Source organism: Mixophyes fleayi, chromosome 5 (genome assembly GCF_038048845.1).
Source record: "Mixophyes fleayi isolate aMixFle1 chromosome 5, aMixFle1.hap1, whole genome shotgun sequence".
NCBI classification, from domain to species: domain Eukaryota; kingdom Metazoa; phylum Chordata; class Amphibia; order Anura; family Limnodynastidae; genus Mixophyes; species Mixophyes fleayi.
In genome coordinates this window covers 251390260-251413482 of record NC_134406.1, presented here as the reverse complement: position 1 = coordinate 251413482, position 23223 = coordinate 251390260, and the positions used below count along the sequence as shown (strand labels likewise).

At 41.9% G+C, this 23223-nt stretch overlaps 1 protein-coding gene across 1 annotated transcript; it reads left to right on the top strand.

The window, feature by feature from the left end:
* The first annotated feature begins 5755 nt into the window (after positions 1–5755).
* Positions 5756–9848, top strand: LOC142157885 (uncharacterized). The gene is made up of 4 exons (XM_075211405.1): positions 5756–6558; positions 6830–6865; positions 7318–7460; positions 9384–9848. The coding sequence occupies exons 1-4, from the start codon at positions 5835–5837 to the stop codon at positions 9714–9716; spliced, it is 1236 nt and encodes a 411-aa protein (XP_075067506.1). The 5' UTR covers positions 5756–5834; the 3' UTR covers positions 9717–9848.
* The last annotated feature ends 13375 nt before the right edge of the window (positions 9849–23223 follow it).

Sequence of the window (23223 nt, the reverse complement as noted above, 5' to 3'; positions counted from 1 at the left end):
GGCTGTAGTAAGTGTCCTTTGCGCTGACAGGCGCATGGATCAGGACTGCGTTCTCAAACGTTTCTGCCGATCCTGAGTGATACGGGCCGCTTCATTGCAGACTAAAATTCACAAATCGATTATTAATCCACACGGTCATCCAATAACTTCACATGTAGGTCCCTCGCCTCCACTATGTCTTTGTATATTGCTCACATTTTACAGCCTTGTAGAGTCTCCCTGAGAGACTCGAGGAACATTACCAAAGTAGTCAATGAGTTCTCCAGAATTAAATGGAATCCGGGTTACCACTGGTTGACATGTAGAGCCACTAAGGAGCGTATCCAGCGAATGCGCCCGTATTGTCAGCACAAATACACTGCGCATGTTCAGAACCAGATGGTACACAACAGAACGCAGCCACGGCCAAGTCACATATGAGCGCAACGACACTAACTACAGTCTATGATTTAAGGAAGGAAAGGAAGCGGGGAATGGGTGGATTCACGTGTGTAATACACAATAAGGGCGATCCTGTGCAGCCGCGTCTAAGTCACACTCAGGCGCCCACAGAAGTACGCTGGTCACTGCCGTATCTCTTGCTCCGACTGGGGGACTAGTTTATGTTCTGAATACTAGTGCTGACGGCTCAGTATGTATGTGAAAACATGTGTTTGTAATCAGGAGCAACTGCAAAAATGTATTTTATGTACAGTAGGCATTAAGTACAGCCTAATAAATGTTTTTCAAAGGAAAAAAAACATAAAAAGAAAGCTAGTTTTAAGAATTTTCATGTATAATCATAAATGACTATATTATTAACAGGTAACATTAATTGCTTAATATTTTGTTTTCTGTGCGTTCTTTTGAGATTTTATATTCCACATAGTATTGTACGTATCCTGCAGTGTCTGGTCTAGTGGATCATAGTAAACCTACAGACGTAGTTATCACCACACGTATTGTTAGATCTGTTCCTTAGTGACTTCAGGAGTACGCAGACCCGAGTTACGTGCTGTTTAAACCAACTGCACGATGCACTCAGTATGTGCACCGGAATGACTCAGGTCCTGTATGTACAGGGTTTATACACTAACATTCCAGATATTGTCATTATATTATCTTTCATTTATACAGGGTCTGCAGCGTCATACAGAGAGCATACACTAAAATAGCACATGACATAACAGGAAATTACAACATAGACAAGACAGTATAATAAACAAGAACAGCTATCAGAACAAATCAAGTTGACCATTATTTGGCCCAAGATGGTGCTGTTTCAGTGAGGCAACACACAATTATTTTGGTTTTGATTATATTATTCCACAATTATTTCACTAGCAATGAACATTGTTATGTTCAAAGCCTGAAGCTTTATTAAACTATATCAACGTTGGCTCATAGAGACTTAGCGCTTGGAAGCGATAAATGTTTGCAGCAGCTGGCGAGTGTAGCTTTGACAGATCATCATCATCACCATTTATTTATATAGCGCCACTGATTCCGCAGCGCTGTACAGAGAACTCATTCACATCAGTCCCTGCCCCATTGGAGCTTACAGTCTTAATTCCTTAACATACACACACACACAGACACACACACAGACACACAGACTAGGGTCAATTTTGATTTGTTTTTTAAATCCTTTTTTTTTTTTTGCTAAAATCACATAATTTTACTTTTTTTATCCCTACATTATTATTAACCTCAATAACATTAATTTCCAATCATTTCCAGTCAATTTTTGTTAAGTGACAGGAACACTGTTACCCCTCCTGTTTCTGTGTGAGCAATGGCACTGAGCAATGTCACTGGAGACTGGAGATCGACAAGAATACTGCTACCCCTGTTTCTGTGTGAGCAATGGTGCTGGATCTCCTCAGGGGCCTGACCCAAAAAAACAAAAACAAAAAAACAAAACAGAGAGAGAGCTGCTGCGCATGCTTCTTTGACAGCGCCGTGGCTGCTGTATAGGACAGTGCCACTATGGTGGGCAATTAGTTAGCGGATGGGGGTTTCGGGAGACCCAGAAACCCCCCCTGCGTGCGCCACTGCTCCTGGGGAGGGAGGTACTTATGGAATCCAAAACCAGCGAGATCCGACAACGCAACAATGACTTTTTGCCTCGATTCAGATCTGAGGATGTGCAAAAGAAACGAGCCAGCTTGCGAGCCTACTCGGATCCCCTAAGTTTGGGTGAGCTTGGTTTTCAGAAAACTGAGTCTGAGCATCTCTAGTCATAACCAATGGCTGAAAAGATCATGACCCTGTAAACTCTATGGAGATCCTGATCCTGATACACACTGCAGGATTGGAAGGACGACGTTCCATCGTTGAACGAGATTTTTAGTCCGGTTTAAAAATAAAATGAAACGATACGATGAGCTTTGGAATGATAATCGTTCATCGTTTCAGTGTACACACTAATGTGGTATCAGGCTCAAGAGTCGTTTATCGTGTGATTGGCCCGATAATCTGAAAAGCCTGTAGTGTGTACCCAGCCTAATTCTTGTCTCCAGTCAGTGGTTTACACTAAACACTGCACTTCTTTATCAGAGTAACTGTCATATACCCAAGGATTCTTCTATATATCTCTGCTAAGTCTTTATTACAGTAATCTGCATTCAATGTATATATACAGTATATATATTTATATATCAATGGTAATCTTATCTTTAGCTTCACTCATGAGAGATAAGAGTCACTCATGAGAGATATGGAAAAGTAAATATAATTTCTCTTTCTGAATATCCCTTCCAAAACATCTTAGGGTTTGTCTACATTGTCATTTTTTCTTTCTTTTTTAAATACTAATGTAAGAAGCATTTAAGAACGATTTGTTGTGAGTGTGTGGCTGTTTGTTTTGGGGGCCAAGAAAATGATGCATATATATTTTTCACTCTCAGAAGTGAAGGTTTGTAAAATAAATCTTTTAGCTGGGTGTTTCTTTTATATGTCCATAAAGTCGATGAAGAAGCAATTATATGCAGTTTACTAGAAATTAAGAGATGTAAAAAAGCCTATAGAGAGGTGGTTTACCCATACTTACCAACTTCCTGAAGTTGGCTTCCGGGAGCCTGCTGGGGGAGGTGGGCGTGATGGGTGACGGGGCTCCAAAATTTGCGTCATTTTGGACCCGCCCCCGTGACGTAATGACGCAAGCACGTTATTTTACAGCAGAGGGCAGGGCCAAACGCTGTGATTCCCGGTGAATCGCAGCGTTTTGGACCTAATTCTGCCCACTTCACTAGGAAGTGGGCAGATGCGGGAGATTGCCACACTCTCCCGGGAGTCCGTGAGACTCTCGCAAAATGCGGGAGTCTCCCGGACATTCCGGGAGAGTTGGCAAGTATGTGACTACCCCAACAACACTTACCCCGGACGCCGAAGGGCTCCTTCCCGACGATCAGCGATGACGACTACTGTTCAAAGCGACTTCAACCAATCACGTTCAAGTAAGAAGCCGACTCCACTTTATGACGTCATTCACCATGGTGATGGTATTATCGCTGTTGTTAAGGGGGTAATGTAAGTATGCACCCATGTACAGTGTAGTTTACAAAGCCTTCTACATTGTACATGAGCGCTTACTTACATTACCTCACCGCATTGTGTCTTCTAGAGCACTAGAAGACACAGTGATCACCTACAGTGATTCTTCTGATAGCAAAACTTACCTGTCGAAACACCAAAAGACATCCTATCATTTCACTATGATCAAGTGATGCAACTGAGGCACAAGGCACAGACAGATACAAAATATAACAAGCTAGGTTTAAAAAAAAAAAAGTATTTTAACAGTGTTTGTCATAGTGATATTGTAAGCTAATGATTATTATTTGCAATTCAAGCCGTGTTCACCTAGCAGTGAATATAATGCACATATGTCAGATGCACAAGTACGTACATTAGGGTATGCACTGATAGCCAGTTGTAGAGTGGTACATAGTGTATTGCCTTGTGTTGTCAGTGCTGGTGCTAAGCAGGGGCGGACATTTGTCCTACCCCGGGCGATTTTGGGGGGGGCGCCCCCTTTCTGTGTTCTAAGACTGCCGGCGGCTGCACAGTATGTGCAGGTCCGTTCAGCAGTGAAAGTGTGCTGTCCCGCTGCTCTGATTGTGTTTAAAACACAATCAGAGCAGCCGGGCAGCATACTCTCACTGCTGAACGGACCTGCACAGTGTCGGCAGCAAGCCCCTGGTAGGGGGGGGGGGCGATCGGGACGATCCCCCTGGATCCGCCAATGGTGCTAAGTCTGGGGGTGCCCTGGGTAGCACCCCCCCTTCCTCAGGCATTACCTCCCCACATCCCGCTTCTTCTTACCATATCAGGCGGGATGTGGGGGCAGCAATCTCTGCTCCTTAGTGCCAGTACGGCGCTAGGTTGAGACATCAGAGCCAAAAACCATGCTCCAAGCCCATCACAGACATGAAGGGGCAACTTCACAGGTAAGGGGCTCTGAGGGGGCATTAGAAACACTGGCTGGAGTACCATTATGTCACTCCTTTAATATTTAGGCAGCCCCCCAGCCTGTGGCACCCTAAGCAAAAGCTTAGGTTCATCTAATGATAGCGCCGGCCCGGTGTGCCATGTTCACTGGAAGGTGAATGCAGTATCAAAATATTTCAGAATAGTACTAAATAAATCGTTATCACACTGTCAGCTGTTTCTCTGAAGCCACATTCACTTAGAATTCTGAAATGGAATGCTGGGCAGGTGGCTCTCAGAGCTGGTAGTGACAGCCTGGTTCTAGGGCAGTGATGGCTAACCTGTGACACTCCAGGTGTTGTGAAACTACAAGCCCCAGCATGCTTTGCCAGTAGAGAACTAGCTGATAACTGGCAAAGCATGCTGGGGCTTGTAGTTTCACAATACCTGGAGTGTCACAGGTTAGCCATCACTGTTCTAGGGCAAGTGGGTCTGGTCACAATGCTAAGCTTATGGAGACTGGAAATTGGCAGTAGTGCTGTGGCTATGGTGATGCTTAATACAGACATTTTCAGTTCAGAAACACACTGTTCTATACTTAGTAAGGGTAAATGAGGGCATATAAATAATAGCCAAAAGAGCAAGGTATCATTGGGAGCTTAAGGCCACGGAAGCATCCTCCAAAACTGGTCAGGTCTGCAAAAATAAGAACCCATAGATCATTGCAAACAACTCATCATGCCTTCTCTATCATCACCATCACTACTAGTCTCATAAAAGGCTGCACTTTCAAAAGTTGCTTCTCCTGTAGGTTTAAAAAAAGTGCTGGTTCTCCGAATAGTCTTCATCCACACACCCAGACACATCGGTAGACTGACTAAAGCTTCTACAAAGGATTCTAGCTATCTTTTATCTAGCACATTCAAGAAAATTATAGCCATAATCTGATTGGTTGCTATGGGCAACACCTCCACTTTTCCTTTGTAGAAGCTTTATTAAATCAGCCACGGAGGAGAATGTGCTTCACTTAAGCCTGGGATCTAGTATCAATTGTTGGCCAACAAGTATTTTTTTCATTGCAAACACATATCTATCAGCACATAAACATCCTAATATTTTTTTTCCGTCTTAGTAAAACTACTCTCCACCTGCTCCTCCCACACTTACATTGCTATAGTTCCTTAATGTTAAAAAAAAAGGACAAATCTTTAAAACCTGAGACTTTCCCTGGAAATTGGCAAGTTATAATACCTACACCACCAATATATATGCTATACATCCTGCTTCATGGTTGATTAAGGGTTCTGGAACAATGGATGACGTCACAAAGCTAGGTGGTGTGAAGTCAAGGCACCAACCAACCCTGCAGTGTTTCCAGTTGTCCTACAGCCTGCCAGCCCCATCCTTTTCCGTAACTTGTGAGAATGGAGCAGGCTAACACCCCAAAAATTGAAACCACCAAGACTGGCACTGACAACCTGCTGATGGAGAACAGAGAACTGAGAAAGTTGGTGGGTTTGCTGCAGGAAAATATAGGGCTAAAATCCATTCTGGAACAATCGAGCAATACTGCTGAGAAAATAAAGCCTGTCGTCCCAGAATTGAATCACACAGAAGATGGCCACAGACAACTCATGGATGGCCCAAAACAAACCATGGATGGCCCCGAACACAACATGGATGGCCCCAAACATGACATGGATGGCCCCAAACACAACATGGATGGCCTAAAAAACGACATGGATGGCCCCAAACAAAACATGGATGGCCCCAAACACAACACGGATGGTCCCAAACATGACATGGAGGGCCCTAAAAAAAACGTGGATGGCCCTAAGCAGGACATGGATGGCCCTAAACATGACATGGATGGCCCCAAACATGATGTGGATGGCCCTAAACAAAACTTGGATGGCCCCAAACACGATGTGGATGGTACCAAACAGGACATGGATGGTACCAAACACGACTTGAATGGGCCCAAACCCACCATAGATGACCTCAAACAGAACATGGATGACTCCAGAAATCCAATGAATGACTCCAGTCTGCCCATGAAAGGCTCCAAACATGACACCGATAACTCCAAACAAAACCTAGAGAGGCCTAAAACTCAGAAGGGTGGACCTAAACATCAGGTGGATGGAGGTGAGTTATTCTGAGTGGGAGGAAAAAGGGGGATTTGGTTCATTATTTGTGTAGGATAAACAAAGGAATATCAAAATAGCAATGAACAGAGATAACTAGTTGAAATATAACAGGCTGAAGAAAGACAACTAAGAAGGGATGATATAAGAGTATAGTATAACATGAACTTTGTGAGAATATTATGGGGGTTTTATTCAGGGCCCATGTGATTCTGATTATCTCTATTTCCTCCCCCTTTCTATCGTATGGTTCCTGCTCAACTCTGTCACAGAGAAGAATGGGGAACTGGAAATACACCCCCTACAAAGTAAGTGTAATATTTGTTTTGTTTTCCTGCCGCAATTAAAAAATTAGACTAATTTTGTTAAATTAAAGACACACTTTGTTGATTACATTTTTTATATTCCCTTCAAGGGACAGATTCAAATCAATGCGAGATGTCGCTAAGCATCGCCTCAGTGTTCAGAAGCGCATTTTGTCCGCTTTACAGTACAAAACCATTTTTCTGCACATCTCTATGAGACGCGAGGGAAAATGAGCAGAGATTTCTATAAAAACCCTGACGCAACGTTCTCCACGTACTGTTCCGGAGACGCATCATGTCACCTCGCGCCAAATTGAATCCGTCCCTAAAAGTAGAATAAAGTACTTTTATTGGAATCTGTTTTTTTTTCTAAAAAACGAGGACCCGGGATTTCTGGAGGACAAATCTGGTAATATTTGTAGTAATCCAGGTAGTAGTAATATTGTCTCACACAGATTCCAGCCAGCTGCGCCACATGCAACGTATCGTAGGGGAGATCGCCTTCCAGCTAGACCGCAGAATTCTGGCATGGATTTTCCATGATCAATCAAGACTGTATGGGGTCACTGTAGGCAACATCCCACAGAAAATCAAAGAGGTAATACTGAACATAAAGCACAATACAGAACACTCAAACATACAACACTGTTGTGTTCAGTGGTGAATCCAATGGGTGGGGGGTGATCGAGCCAAACCCCTTCCCTAGCAGGGGCATGCTGCCATCGGCCGCATACTATGTGCAGGTCCGTGCCATCAGATAGGTAGACAGAGAATCCTGCCCGGCCGCTCTGATTGTGTTTTAAACACAATCAGAGTTCCCATGCAGCATACTGTGCCTGCCTGTCTGCCGCCACGGACATGCGCATAGTGTGCGGCCTACAAATCATCATCATCATTAGTTATTTATATAGCGCCACTAATTCTGCAGTGCTGTATAGAGAACTCACTCACATCCAGTGGCGGATCCAGGGGGGGGGGGCTTGCTGCCGACAGCTGCACACTGTGCAGGTCCGTTCAGCAGTGATAGTGTGCTGCCCGGCTGCTCTGATTGTGTTTTAAACACAATCAGAGCAGCGGGACAGCACACTGCCACTGCTGAACGGACCTGCACATACTGTGCAGCCGCCGACAGCCTTAGACATCAGAAAGGGGGCGGGGCCTAAATCGCCCCCCCCTAAAATCGCCCCTGGTAGGACAAATGTCTAGATCCGCCCCTGCTCACATCAGTCCCTGCCCCATTGAAGCTTACAGTCTAAATTCCCTAAAATACACACACACAGACAGACAGAGAGAGAGAGACTAGGGTAAATTTTGATAGAAGCCAATTAACCTACCAGTATGTTTTTGGAGTGTGGGAGGAAACCCACGCAAACACAGGGAGAACAAACAAACTCCACACAGATAATGGTCGGGAATCGAACTCATGACCCCAGTGCTGTGAGGCAGAAGTGCTAACCACTAGGCCACTGTGCATGCATCTAACTGCAAGCGTGTTGCATAAGTTTATTTTCTGAGCACACTCAGTAAGAAAAAGAACAAAGATACGCTAAAAAAATCAGGCGTACATCTCACTTTGAATCAGACCCAGAACCTTTAAATTGAGCAGTGTACCCCAGTAGTGAAATTATCATGTAAAACGTAATCTTACATCAGGTTTTCCTCATATGGTTCTGCATTAATTAATACATTTCTGTTCAATTGCTGCATGATTTTCTACAAATTAAGTATTATGATATTATTATTACTATTATTATTATTATTATTATTATTATTATTAATAATAATAATATTAATATCGAGTATTAATAAAATGTCAGCAATTTGCATAGCACTGTAAAGAGGTACACAGACTTTACAAACTAAAAACAGACTATCCAGTTGACCCTAGTCTGCCTGTGCATGTGTTAGGGAATTTAGACTGTAAGCTCTATTGGGGCAGGGACTGATGTGAGTGAAATCTGTACAGCGCTGCGGAATTAGTAGCGCTATAAAAATAGATGATGATGATGTTGAAACTGATATGGAAATGTGATCAGGACCTACTAGTTAAAGCTTACAATCTAATATAGTTGAAAAATACACTGATTAATAAAAATAGTAATTATAAAACACGATTGATACATTTATTAGTACACACCACTAAGATATCCACTGTAAATGGCATGGAGAACAATGTTTTTTGGCTTCTACCCATATGTGTCTCATGTCTTAGTGATATTACTGGTTCTTAGGGAATTGATAGGCTGTATTTCCATGAATATTGCTTTAGCCGACACAACGGCTGGTTCCACCATGTGTAGGTGATAGATACAATTAAAAAAACAATCCAGTTGCTAAACATTTAGTGCTCCACAACAGTGGGTCAACAGTAACAATAAATGCCAATTCTGGGTACCCAACTCCATATCAACGAAGAAAACTTTCACCAAACCGAGGTTTCTTACTCGTGTGCTTGAATATCACCCGCACATCATACCATTAAAGTATTGTTGCACTCACATAATTAATGTCTCTTCTTCAGGCCGCAATCAGCAAGAAGACAGGTCAAGTGAAAGAGAAGAAACTGGCTGATATGACTAAGAGATACGAGGACATCATGACTAAGCTGAAACAGTATGGATACGATGCAGACCTGCACCCAGCCTTCTCGGAGCACATTGTCAATGTGTACGGGATTATTAAGGAGCATCCTTCCCTGGACACTCCTGAAATGCAAAACCTAAGTGATCCAGATCATCTGAAGAAGATTGTCTACTCCACCGTGCCGTCCTATGACCTGGACAACATCCTCATTCTGCTCAAGTGCCTGTGCAAGCTATCCAGAGAAGACGGAAAGCCAGTATTAATTTTGTAAGCAAGGCATACAGCCCGTGCTTTCTATGACACCCTAAAGCAAGGAATAAAACTCAGCGAAGTGTATCTGGCAAAAGAGATTAACGTCAGTATCTCAGTTATGCTCTAATAAATGCAAAATGTCTGTCAATTAGTTAACAGTTGTTAGCCAGTGCAATGCAGAAATGTGTTCTTTTGTTTTTGCATTGCTAAAAATTAGTTTTAGGAATGCAAAAAATTCTTTGTGTGATCCACAGGAAAATCTTCTTGTAATCCTAGCAAGATCTTCCTCTTACAATCTATGGGAAATTAAGACAAGAAAACACAATACATGCTTCACTAAAAGATTTGACACAGAACAACTGTACAGTAAATTAACCAGGAATTCATTTAGCCATTTAGCCAATCACAAAGGGTTTCCAACACTAGCCATGGGAAACCACATCAATCTCTATTGATGTGTGTGTGGAGGGGGGGGGGGAGCAAATCAAGAATGCTGGAAAGTTCCATCCATATCAATGACCCATTAATTTCAATAGTCTATTAATTTCAATGAGATTTCCACATATCACGCACAGCTCCATTGAAATGAATAAGCCAGTGGTATGGATAGACCATTGACATGAATGGGAAAAATACAGCACACACTGGTGTAACCTCTCTTGTTATTCCCTAGTGGGTAAGTACACAATGAGTGTGGTGACATGCTTTGAAATGCAACATGCAGTGTTCAATGAACAGCATAATAAAGCAAATGCATGCAGATGCAAGTATCAGCATCATCATCATTTATTTATATAGTGCCACTAATTCTGCAGCGCTGTAAAGAGAACTCACTTACATCAGTCAAGTATGAATGCAAATGGTTATGAACACATAACAGAATGTGTTTTTACAGCGGGGTGCATGATTTGTAGTTTCATTAAAAACACAAGTCAGGTGCAATACTTAAGCATTAGTTGGTAAAGTCCCTAGTACCTAACCCCTTCCTGCTAGCTAAACTTGGGAAAGCCTATATTGTGCATATTGCCTCCCTAGCTGCAGAAACTGCATAAACTGTATATACACAAACATGTGGCCTGTTGCAGGGACAGGAAAAGCACAGCTCCCTCTACTGTCAACTTGAGTTCCTACATGAGATTTGTGTGTTTTGTTTTTTTCATTTTTTATTGGCATTAATTTATTTTTGTCATTTTTTTTAAATACTTGTTTTTTTTAAAAACTTTTTTTTTCCAGTATAGCTTACATTAATATCCCTAGTATCACTGAGGTCAACAGTTGCAGTCTAGAACATTAGGATAGCAGGTGTCTATCAATGCAGATGCTTATCATCTGCCCTAAGTGTGGGAATGGGTGCCGAGAATGGGAGGGTGGGGCAGGTACAAAGTATAAGGGGCCCAGGCCTGCTTGTGCAATGGAAGGCGTCAACTTGGCCACCAGTTTGGTTTTGGTGCCTATGGAAGGGGCCCCAAGAGGTTACTGTACCAGGGCCCAAAACTCCTCTTGGCGGGCTTGAGTGTATGATGGCCATCAATGAAAATAATACACTGATGTCAGGGAAATTATTAAAGAAGAGGTTTTCCTAAATCAGTGATATTATTCGGGGACTTTATCTTTGCAGGGCAGTATCAGGTCATATTATTAGATCAGAACACTAGCAGGCCGTGTTGACACAGCCTGAGCACAGGGTTGACTTATGTCTGAGTAGTCCAAGTGGTGAGAAAACATCACTATCCAATCACAAATTATTCACATGAAAGAGGAGGAGAGCACTGGGGTTAAAATTAGAGTATTAAAATAGTATCACTTACAATATGGGAAAGTGAACCACTAGGCAGTGCCGTAACTAGACATTTTAGTGCCCTGGGCGAGACAGGGCACCAGCGCCCCCCATCTAAGTGGGAGTGTCATTTTCTGAGTGGGCGTGTCCAACCTCCTGTGGGGTGTGGCTAGCGCTTTACTAGTGCTAGACCCCTCCCTCTCCATGGCTTAAATCTAAGATCCCTGGAACAGAGATCCTTAGTTTGTTCGACCACTGGAGATTGGCTAAAGTGGTGGTCCGGCTTACATCCAAGGCATAGCACTGCCCCTACCCACTTCCTCACCGGCAGCGCGGACCCGATTAGATATAGCCTCACTATGCTTAATTTGGATGGAAACACTCTTACTCCAACAAATATTAAGCAGATTACAAACGGAGGAGCAAGAAGATTCAGCACCGTAACAAAACATGTCAGAGATATAAAACCGGTTCTCAACTTTGTCACCGAGAGAGCATCAAGTATCAAGTACCAGAATGACCCCTCTAAGAAAGTGTTTGTGGAGAGAGTTTAACAAAATAAGACAACCTACTTCCACCTTTTAAATTATTAAAAGGAGTATTGGCATAGAAATTATAATTAATTGCCTACCTAAATTAGATTCATAACATGATCTATACCAATACACCTTTTATTAATTCTTCCAAGTCGTGACTAAAAAGGTTTAAATTTCTATAAATAGACATTGCTTTTAGGTGACAGACTAGTTTTTTCAAAAAAACATAATGGCAAAAGTAATTTACAAGTTTGTACATATTTATAAAGTGACATACCTATGCCTGATAATACCCATTGCACATACTTGCCAACTCTCCCGGAATGTCCGGGAGACTCCCGAAATTTGGGTAGGTCTCCCGAACTGCCAGGAGAGCAGGCAAATATCCCGCAAACGGCATCTTGCTGTCAAAATGACGCGATTCGCTCACCGTGACAAAAACGGCATTTTGTCGCTGAGGGCGGGGCTAAAATGACGCGATTCACCCCCTCCCGCCTTCCAACCACGCCCCCCTGCCTGGGATCTCCAGGAAAGAAGTTTTTTTTCAGTCTCCTCACACAGAGGCAGGCCCTTGGGACTGCGCTCTGTGCGATGGCACCGCCCGCACCTACCTGGTTACGACTCTGCCACTAGGTACAATCATAGACTTCCCACAACACAATTACATTTTATTGGCATAGAATTAATTACACCTAGCAATCGTAGAGGGGATCGCAAACTGAGTCTTGTTAAGAGGGAATAATTTTGGATTCAAACTTCCAAACTGTAGACATCCTTATGGCTTATAATATTATAATATATTAAACTTATTTATATATGAATGCCAATTGAATCTATGTAACATCACGATTAGTGATTCTGGGCTGTACAAATACCACTAAGGAGAAAGACTCCCATGTATTCACTGATGAAGCACATGTCTGTGTGAAACGCGTTTCAAATTGTAGAATGGCGACAAGAATACAGGGAAATGCAAAATCTATTTCTATTTGCTGCATTTATCTATATGTTTCTACCAAGCGTCTGCACATTTTTCATATTCTAAGTGATACTATTTTAATTATTTATAAAATAAAAAGACTTTACTTTAACCCCATTGCTATCCTCCTCTATCACGCGAATTGCCTAGAGCACTGGATTGTGGAGAGTCAGTATTTGGACATCAAACATTGGGATTCCTTGGATTACACAACAGGAGACGCCAAATTCAATTGTTCACTTCTTACCATCACAGACTAACTGCTAGTTAGCATGAATGCATGGTGCTCACTTTTTAAATTCCAGCTCATACATGAGGAAATTCCATTAACATCTGCACATACCATGGGCAGTACGGTGGCTCAGTGGTTAGCACTTCTGCCTCTCACCGCTGGGGTCATGAGTTCGATTCCAATGACTTATCTGTATTGAGTTTGTGTGTTTTTTTTCCAGTGTTTGCATGGGTTTCCTCTGGGTGCTCCAGTTTCCTACCACACTCCAAAAACATACCGCTAGAGTAATTGACTACAGAAAAAATGAACCCTAGTTAGGAATTTAGACTGTAAGCTCCAATGGGGCAGGGACTGATGTGAATGTGTTCTCTGTACAGCGCTGCGGAATCAGTGGCGCTATATAAATAAATGGTGATGATGATGATAGTGTATGTTTGAGGAATTGGGACTGCGCTGCGGAATTGGTGACATTATATAAATGATGATGATGATTCCACAAACTTGCATATATTGTGAACAGTTCTCTAGTCATGGGAAAGGGTGGAAATTTAAAAGGAATTAATTTAGGTGGACGTGTTCTTTAAAAGAGACTAAAATTTACTCTGCCAAAGACAATGGCTTTGACAATCGTCTAAACTCCGCAGTGTATTGTGTAAGTAGCAGAAGCACATAATCTGATAAAGTCTGCCTGGAATTTACCATCCCTTTCCCGGTGCACTTCAACATGTCAAAACACTTCTACTATTATTCAGCACAGTGATGAGATCAGATAGAGACAGAGGAAAACATTGGATTGGAAATTAGCTGAGTTTTTATAGCATTAAAATAAACTACTAAAGCTTTTTTTGGGTGGTTTTCAAAATCGTTTTTAAAATATTTTATAAATAGAAAGACATCATGTGATCAGCATAGCTCATATAATGTATTTTTATTTTCTTGTGGTACGCTTAGAAAAAATTAAAGTGCACGTGTCATCTACACACAGTGGGGGCAGCCATTTTGTACACGAAACAAAGCAAGAATGATCAGGTGACCTCACATGACTGCCAGGGTCAACGCTACCACAAGGCGAACCTAGGCAATTTCCTAAGGCCCAGCTATTAGGTGCACCTAAAACACTGAATGAGTGACATAATGTCACTCATTCATAGTGTCTTTATTTTCAGCACACTAGGCGACGGCCCTAACTTGATGGACAGATGACACTCCCACCTTTAAGTTAAAAAGAAGTTTGTTGCAGGTGCTCTGTTCGATTGCAGACTCACCCTGTCAGGCTGCGGCTTGCTGCAGAAAAGATGTTTTTTTTTAAACCACTTCAAAATATGTAGGTAAATCAGACTGTTTACTATTATTTTGTCCCACATATGTCCTCCACCTGTATCTCTTTATCTTAGGTGAACTACTGCACAAATGTGTAACTCTGCAGCCTCTCTCTGAAGATTGCCAGCTAAATACCTCTCTCCTCTTTTAGAAGCCTGTGACAAACACCTGTATTTATTATATCAAACCCTAAATTAATCCTAACGCATTCAGTCTGCAATTGTGCCATACAGATGTGACCCCGTACAGTCATGAGGAAATTCTGATCTAAGAAGCTCTCCAGATTTTAAAACAGGGTAAAATAAATGGCACAATGCTGCCATCTGCTGACATAAACGGTAAACTCTTTTATATGTTTCAAATAGCTACAGGATATCTCAAGCCTTTCACATGAGTATACACAAGTCATGTCATGCATACAAATGCATTCTGGGTGTTGCTGGAATGTGACTTGGCCTTTCTGCAGAACAAGTGGTTCTCAGTCAGAAGTGTATATTGTAGGATTAGAATTCCGGGGACAGTCCCAGGTTTTAAAGATTTGGGCCAGGAAATGTCCCCATTTTTTTTGTTTTTGCAAGTCAGATGGATATCTTACTATTTGTTCTTATTCTCTGAATGTTATAAGATAATATTTAAAATGCAAAAATGACATCATCATATTCAATAAATATGGCACAATGTAGTAATGCAAAACCCGCCGAGAGGGAATTATAAATTAGGGTTCTTATACATCAAGGAATGCAAAGTGAACACAATTTGCGTTTTTTAAAATTGGACGATAGTTGCAGGTAAATACTCCCGTATTCTAGTTCAAGAGGATCTGAAGACCATTTCCAGTTGAATGCGGTATAAGCACACTCAGAACGCAGATAAAAAAAAATATTATTAAATACTTTAACACCTGTTAATAGTATAATCATTAACAAAAATACATTTACTTTTTTTAAAAAATTAATAATTTGTTTTTACATTTATTAGGATGCTCTTTATGAATACTGTACATAAAAAGCATTTTTACAGTTGCACTTAAAGGCAAACATGTTCTATCATACATATGCGACCGTCATCCCTATTAATCAGCACTTACACCTGCTCTGTAGCCGGTGCAAGTGATACGGCTGAAAGTCACGTACCTGAGAGATGCCCTGAGCTTGAATCGGACAAAAGTGCGTGCGCTCGGCCTCAGTACACCCTTTCTGTACATTACCTAATTTCATTCATCCCTTCCCTCCCACAGCTCTGCCATTGAAATTGTAGACAGAAGTGACCTATGTGTTTGAAGATGAATTGCATGCACTTGCGTTCACTGCCATACAGTCTGTTTCTGAGCATACGCAGAGCATTTTATGCAAAATCCTGCACATATCGCCTCTTACGTTTAAATCAGACCCTAGGGCAGGGGTAAGCAACCTGCGGCTCTCCAGGTGTTGTGAAACTACAAGTCCCAGCAAGCTTTGCCAGTAGATAACCAGCAGATAGGTGGAAAGGCATGCTGGGATTCGTAGTTTCACAACACCTGGAGAGCCGCAGGTTGCCTACCCCTGCCCTAGGGGTTTAGGTGCCCTCAGCAGCAAAGTGACTATTTTATAGCATACTTTCCCACTCTCCCGGAATGTCTGAATTTCTGGTACTTCTCCCGAACTACCCAAGCTCTCCTCCCACATCCAGCCCACTTCCCTGAGAAACGAGTGGGACAGGGATCTAGGTGACGCGATTCGCTGCATATTGTGTCCAGGGCTGTAACATGGGCGGTGTGAGCGGTGCGGTCGCCCGCCTGCTATTTGCCCCAGGTCTATCTAAATACAGCGCTGGCAAAGCGCAGAACTGCATTTCAGAACCTGCCCAGCTCCCAGCTGTGAGCGCAGAGGAGCCAAACGGAGCAGGAAGATGACAAGGTAGAAAAAAGAAGCAGACATGAGGAGAAGAAAAGAAGAAAAGGAGGGAGCGTGGTCTACAGGAAATGGTGGGAGAAGGGGCTGGAGAGCAGGGGGGCAGGGGAAGTGCTGAAAACAGGTGGGGGGGTGGGGTAAACCAGTGGAGGTAAGAAGTAGCTGGAGAGAACAGGGGGGGGGGGGTATGGGGCTGGAGAGAAAAGGGGGAGGTGGATGGAAAGAACGGGGGTGGGGGTGGCTGTTGAAATAGTTGGGGGGAGGGTGCTAGAGAGAGCAGAGAGCGGGTTTTAGGGGGCTGGGGGTTGGATAGAAGGGGACATTTTCTTTGTGGTACATAAATATATGATACTGTTATGTACGTCTAGTCGCTATCCAATGAAAATTGTCCGCTTCAAGTAGTGTGGTTCCAACTCACAATGCGGTTTAAATAGCAAAAAGCAGCAGAGTAACAATTCAATAAAATAAGTACAGCGGATTACATACGCAGGTGCCCTGGATCCAGCATACACTCATTCAGTCTGTGGTTGAGAAGAGTGTCTGCTGGCCCCAGTGCTCCTGCTTATATACAGTTAGTGATACAGTGAAAACAATAGAGATAATTTGGCATGTTTCCATAGGTACAGGCTTCAGGACAGTCCAGTGTAATGCAGTTTCATTGGTCAGCTCAAACGATGCCCTACAAGGGTGGGGGTCAGCTCTCCAACAGATGCATACTAATCTTCCCGCCAAAAGCTGATTCAAACTGGTCTATTTGCATTACACACACAATACCATTCTGATCATTTAATCCCTATAATCCATAACTTGCATACACAAGGTGCGATTGAACCGGACGTCTGAGGATAAGGAGGATATTCAATTGTTGCCGTTACAGCCTAAAGTAATGCGGCGTGCGCACTATTACCGTCATTACGTTAATAGTGCACGTAAATACCGTTATTACGGTACTTTTCACTCTGGTTTGCAGCTCCCAGCTCAGGGAGCTGCGAGCTGAAAGCCGGCTTGGTATTGCCGTAATAACTGTAATACTTTTTCCGCGTCGGAAAACAGGAAAAATTGAATATGCCCCGATATGTCTCCTGTATCCTGAACCTTAGATCTCACTAAAGTGTATTTAACATTACTATATTTAACTATATAACTCTGCTACATTTCATTATAAATGACTTTGTGTTGGAACTATTTTTAAGGTGCACTAATTACAAGTGTATGTGTTCGTGTAAATGTGTGTACAAGTGTTCGCACATGCGGTTAAATACGTTCCACCACGCCGTAGCGTGCTATTCGCATAAGTTCAGACAAAGACAATCAGATTGATAGATATTAATTTGAAATGACCATATCCAATTATTTGACTTCGACAGTACATTAATACTATAAAACATAATAAGTAATTAAATATAATTATAAAAACTCAACTTTATTAGCAGTTGTCAAGTTTCAATTAAATGTGGGGGAAATTTGTAGGCTACTAATTTGATTTTTGAGCTGGTGGGGAAATAAGCATTTTTATTAAATGGGAATGTTATTAAATTAATGTCAGGTCTGGTGAAGGAAATATATCTGTTTATTAAATGAGAAAGCTATTTATTTAATGTGTGGTTGGGGGGGGGATAGATCTACATAATAAATTGGTATGCTTATAACTTCATGCCAAAGGAGGATGGGAGGAAAGAGGTTTATTTATTAAATGTAAACACTATTAATTTAATGTCAGGCTTGCTAGGGGGAAAGATGCCTAATTATTAAATGTGGGTGCTGTTATTTTAATGTCGGCTGTATGCAGAGGAGAGTAGGCATATTTATTAAATGTGAATACTATTAATTAAATTCTGGGGCTGATTGGGTGGAAGGAGGACTGAGGACGTGATTGTGGCATTGTGCCAGTGGACAGGGGGAAATGAATCAATTCATGGCTCCATGTCCCCTTCATTTGCTAGTTGGCATCCACTTCCAGGATCTCCCACAGGGGGGAGTAAGAACGGAAAGCCATTTAGCACATGGACCAAAGAGCTGGATCTGGCGGATCACCATGACTAGACATTTATGATGACTGCAAACACTAAAGGATTCAATCTAATTTACCATCTGTCTGAACCAAAATCTGTTCTATCAGGAGGCAGAACTAGAGAGGGTGTCTATTGGGGTTGTCCGCCCTCCCCTTTATTGACCCCTGCCTGATAATATGTTGATTGGGGTTTGTGGTTTTTAATGGTTCGTACTAGCTGTGATTTGTTTGCTATTAGGAATAAGCAATTTAATTGCCTATGAAAATCACAGTGTACACAGGCACTAGTGGTAACGACCCTCATTACAGTCTAACATGGCATCAAATGGCACATGTAGGTTATGTCTAAACTTAGTGGAAATTGTGTCAACACATTGTTTTTATTACTTGGTAATTTTTTTAAATCTATACCAAATTTGATATTGCTTCCGCCATGTCCCTTGTAAGGGAGAACAGGAAGAGAGGCTTGTTAAATCAGCATTTAAACTGCGCATCAGTGTGAGCAATGTTCTCCAAACTAAATTAACTAAAATGGGGTAAAATTTACTAATTTACCAAAATTTGAAAAAGGCACATTTTTACAGGTAAAGTGGAATTAAGCAGGTTACTAATATGTTTAAAATGTATTATTATTTTTCTGTTTTTCTATTTATATGAAACAAAAAACATAAGGAAAATAAACCTGCCACTATCGCTCTGGAGCCACATTTATACTGGGAATTATTTTTTATAGATGGTCTTAATCAGTGGCGTAACTATACATTTTGGTGCCCTAGGCGAGACAGGGTACCGGCGCCTCCCATCTAAGGAGGGGGAGGAGGGAGGGGGAGGAGAGAGAGAGATATTAACTTACCAGAGTTTGATGCTTGTCTTTAACTTCCTGTCAGTGGAACGCACATGCGTTCCACGGCGGAAGTTAAGGAGTGAAGCATCAAACTCTGGTTAGTTAATCTCTCCCTCTCTCTCTTCTTCAGCCCTTAAGCGGAACTTAAGGGCTGACAGTATGAAGGCAGGTAGCGGGCGGCTGCTGCGCCCACTTGGCTTTGCGCCCTGGGCGATGGCACCGCCCGCTCCACCCTTGTTACGGCCCTGGTCTTAATTGGACTAATATAATATAATATTCTAAACCTTTAATGAGCAAAAGTGTGTTTTAGAAATAGTGAAACAATTACATTTTACAAAACGACAAAAAAAGCAGAAAAGCCATTCGGTATAAAGCAAAGAAGGTTCACAATCAGAAGCATTCACAGTAAGGGTAGAATCAAACTGTCGCGTTTCACTCCACAACCAAATGCAGTGTGTAAACTCTCCGAATTGGAATCAATCATTGCAATAAGTCAAATGGACAGAAGGCTACCTTAAGCTGTAATTGTTCAAGTAGTTTTCAAAACGCTGACAGCAGCATTTTGGACATATGTCCAAACCACTCTATAAAAAATGCTCTCCAAATGAAATCTGTTTTATGTGAGCTGATCACACAGAGAGATTTCGCCCATGATTAGTGTGGGCTGTAAAAGTGCTGATCTTTTCCAGCCGTGATAAAAATTAGACTTAAAAAGTGGCTAAACTGGCTGATGTTTTAAGGAACTGATACCTATCACTCTCATATGTGCCCCACTACTCATCATAACCCTACTCCTCCCTCGCAATAGAGACTTAAATTAATCTTTGTTAGTGTTTAATACTTTTTTTCCTCTCCAGCTGTTATGCGCATTGGACCATAGCCCCTTTTGAGCAATAGTCCAGGAAAAACTATCTGAAACTCGGGAGTCTCCCGGACATTCCGAGAGATTACACAATATTCTATATTATAATCTAATCATTGATTAAATAGACTCTCTCACTTTCTAAATTCTCAAAATTTACACCAGATTATAACCTATAATAGTTCCCCAATTCTCTGCAATCTGCCTATCATCCAGAGCAATGTAAAACATGTTTCAATATTTAATTCAAATTATCCATTGGGCGGCACTGGTGCTACACATGAATAAGTCCATGTTTATTGCACTTACAGCTCTGCAATCTGTCATTAGAAACATTGCGGATTGATGTGTTAATTTATTGGATGTTAGCATGAATGTGAGCAGTGTATTTCTATTTCTAGGAATTCACCAGTTTTACATACCTTATTTTAAGCCAATATTAGGTGTGTTATCATGTGACCAATTACAACAACAACTACTAGTGCTTTGCACCTTGGCAAAACCATGTTGCATTGGATGGGGAGGTTAATTTAAATTATGGGGACAGATTTATTGGGGTAGGGTATGTCCTAGATCAACTTTAAAAGTCAGTGTAAAAATAAATTTATCCTGTATGTGTGTGTGCTATATGAAAAAGCAGCCAGTATTTTCCTTACGTGCAAAATAATAAAGTAATTTGCACCCCTTGTATTGTAACATGGTTTGCCCAGAATAAAAGATACTCCTATCTTTTGCTTTGTTCTTCTTAATAACTCTTAGAATCTGTTACAGGATATGTGACTATATACTGGACCTACCTGACACCAGCGGCGGATTGGCCATAGACCTTACAGGGAAGTTTCCCGGTAGGCCGATGCCTAACGAGGCCACCTGGAGGCCACCTCCGATTTTTCCGGGGGGGCACGTTTAGATGCGGCGGGGGGAGGCACGTACAGGAAAGCAATCTAAAATATTGGTGTTCAGTGGGCAGCAACAGGCAGCCAATTGCTAGGCTCTCACGGTGCTGTTCGGCAGACAGGAAGTCTGACTTCACTTCCTGTCTACCTGATGTGAGAAGAGACGCTGCTCAGAGCAACTGAAGGTAAGTGAGGGGGGCTTAGTATACTATGCTATACTAAGGGGGGCTGCCTATACTATACTAAGGGGTGGCTGCCTATACTATACTATACTATACTAAGAGGGGGCTGACTATACTATACTAAGGGGGACAACCTATACTAAGGGGGGTCCTATACTATACTATGGGGGGCTACCTATACTATACTATACTAAGAGGGGGCTGACTGTAGTATACTCTACATTTGCCCTGCATGGCTTTAGAGATGACCCACTGTGTGTAAAGTCATCACATCTAGGTTTTCCTAAATGTTACTACAACAAAATTCCTGTAGTTCTAAATCCCGCCTATTTTTGTGTTGGCCCCACCTACAGTTATTTTGGTCCCGCCGACATGAGGCCACTTCAATAATTTTTTCCAGGGCCACTTTAAGTTCCCAATCCGCCCCTGCCTGACACTGTAGTCACACAGCTTATTTCCCCACATCAAAAGGGCAATGGAACACTAAAAAAACCTGCACTGTGCCAAAGTGTTGGTAAATTGACTGAACAATGATACATCATCGTTTCTCATGTCTGTTCTACTTATGCCACATGTCTGTTTATAATGTGTCTAAAAGTCCTATATACTTACAGAAATTGGGCATACTTGCTTACTTTTTACACTTGTTCTCTGGGAAATGTGGATGACAGGTATAAAAAGAAGCACTAGGAGTGACTTGATTATGTCATTAATCAAGTGGGCGGAGCAACGTGTATGATGACACTAATTCAATGGATCCCAAATTTTATCAGTTCGAGGAACCCTTAGGGTCTACATAATACTTTCAAGGCACTCCTAAGTAGAGATGCTCCGAGAACCGAGCCCACCAAAACTTAGCACATCAGAGTACGGAGCCGAGCCGGCTCAATACTTTTGCGCGCCCTTGGAATTGAAAACAAGGCTAAACGTCTTTGTTACGGTGTCAGATCTCGCAAGTTTTGGATTCTATAAGTATCGCCCTCCAAGGCGATCCAGCACCATTTCACAGAGACACAGAACGAGTAGCACGGTTCTTGCCAGTCTCTAGTGCAGTTGGGCAGCATCATAGCTATAAAAGAAAGAGGAGGGGTAGCAGTGTTCTCTAAAGTCTCCAGTGACATTCTACTGAGTTATAGCTCACACAGAAACAGGAGAGCTCCATTTCTCCATTGCTAATTGTCTCTATTTTTGCAGATGACACTAAACTCTGTAAGGTAATAAAATCATAGCAAGATGTAGCTTCTCTACAGAGGGAATTAAATAAACTGGAGGATTGGCTGGCCAAATGAAATATGAGGTTTAACACAGATAAATGTAAGGTTATGCATTCAGGGATCAAAAACAAGAACGCAATCTATAAATTAAATGGAATTAATTTAGGAGAATCTATAATGGAAAAGGATTTGGGAGTGCTCATAGACAGTAGACTTAGCAATAGTGCTCAATGTCAAGCAGCAGCTGCAAGGGCAAACAAAGTATTGGCATGCATAAAAAGGGTAATAGATGCAAGGGAAGACAGTGTAATTTTGCCACTTTATAAATCGTTGGTAAGACCTCATCTTGGATATGCAGTACATTTCTGGGCACCACTCTATAAAAAAGATAATTTGGAACTAGAAAGGGTTCAGAGAAGGGCGACAAATTTGATTATAGGTATGGAGTCATTAAGTTATGAGGAAAGGTTAGCCAGTTTAGGCATGTTTACTTTAGAAAAGACGATTCTAAGGAGAGATATAATTACTATGTACAAATACATTAGGGGTCAATACAGAGAACTTTCATGGGAACTTTTTACCCCAAGGACCATACACAGGACATGTGGTCACCCCCTAAAATTATAGGAGAGGAAATTTCACAACCAGCAAAGGAAGGGGTTCTTTACAGTAAGGGCAGTCAAGATATGGACTTCATTGCCAGGGAAGGTTGTGATGGCAAATTCAATAGATATGTTCAAGAAAGGGTTAGACAAATTTTTAGCGGAAACATGTATCCAGGGAT

What these genes read in the sequence shown, in the direction of transcription:
- LOC142157885 (XM_075211405.1), top strand. Translation starts at nt 5,835, where the DNA reads ATGGAGCAGGCTAACACCCCAAAAATTGAAACCACCAAGACTGGCACT. An exon ending in TAAACATCAGGTGGATGGAG is followed by an intron (nt 6,559 to 6,829) that starts GTGAGTTATTCT and finishes ACTCTGTCACAG; the next exon opens with AGAAGAATGGGGAACTGGAA. An exon ending in GGAAATACACCCCCTACAAA is followed by an intron (nt 6,866 to 7,317) that starts GTAAGTGTAATA and finishes TGTCTCACACAG; the next exon opens with ATTCCAGCCAGCTGCGCCAC.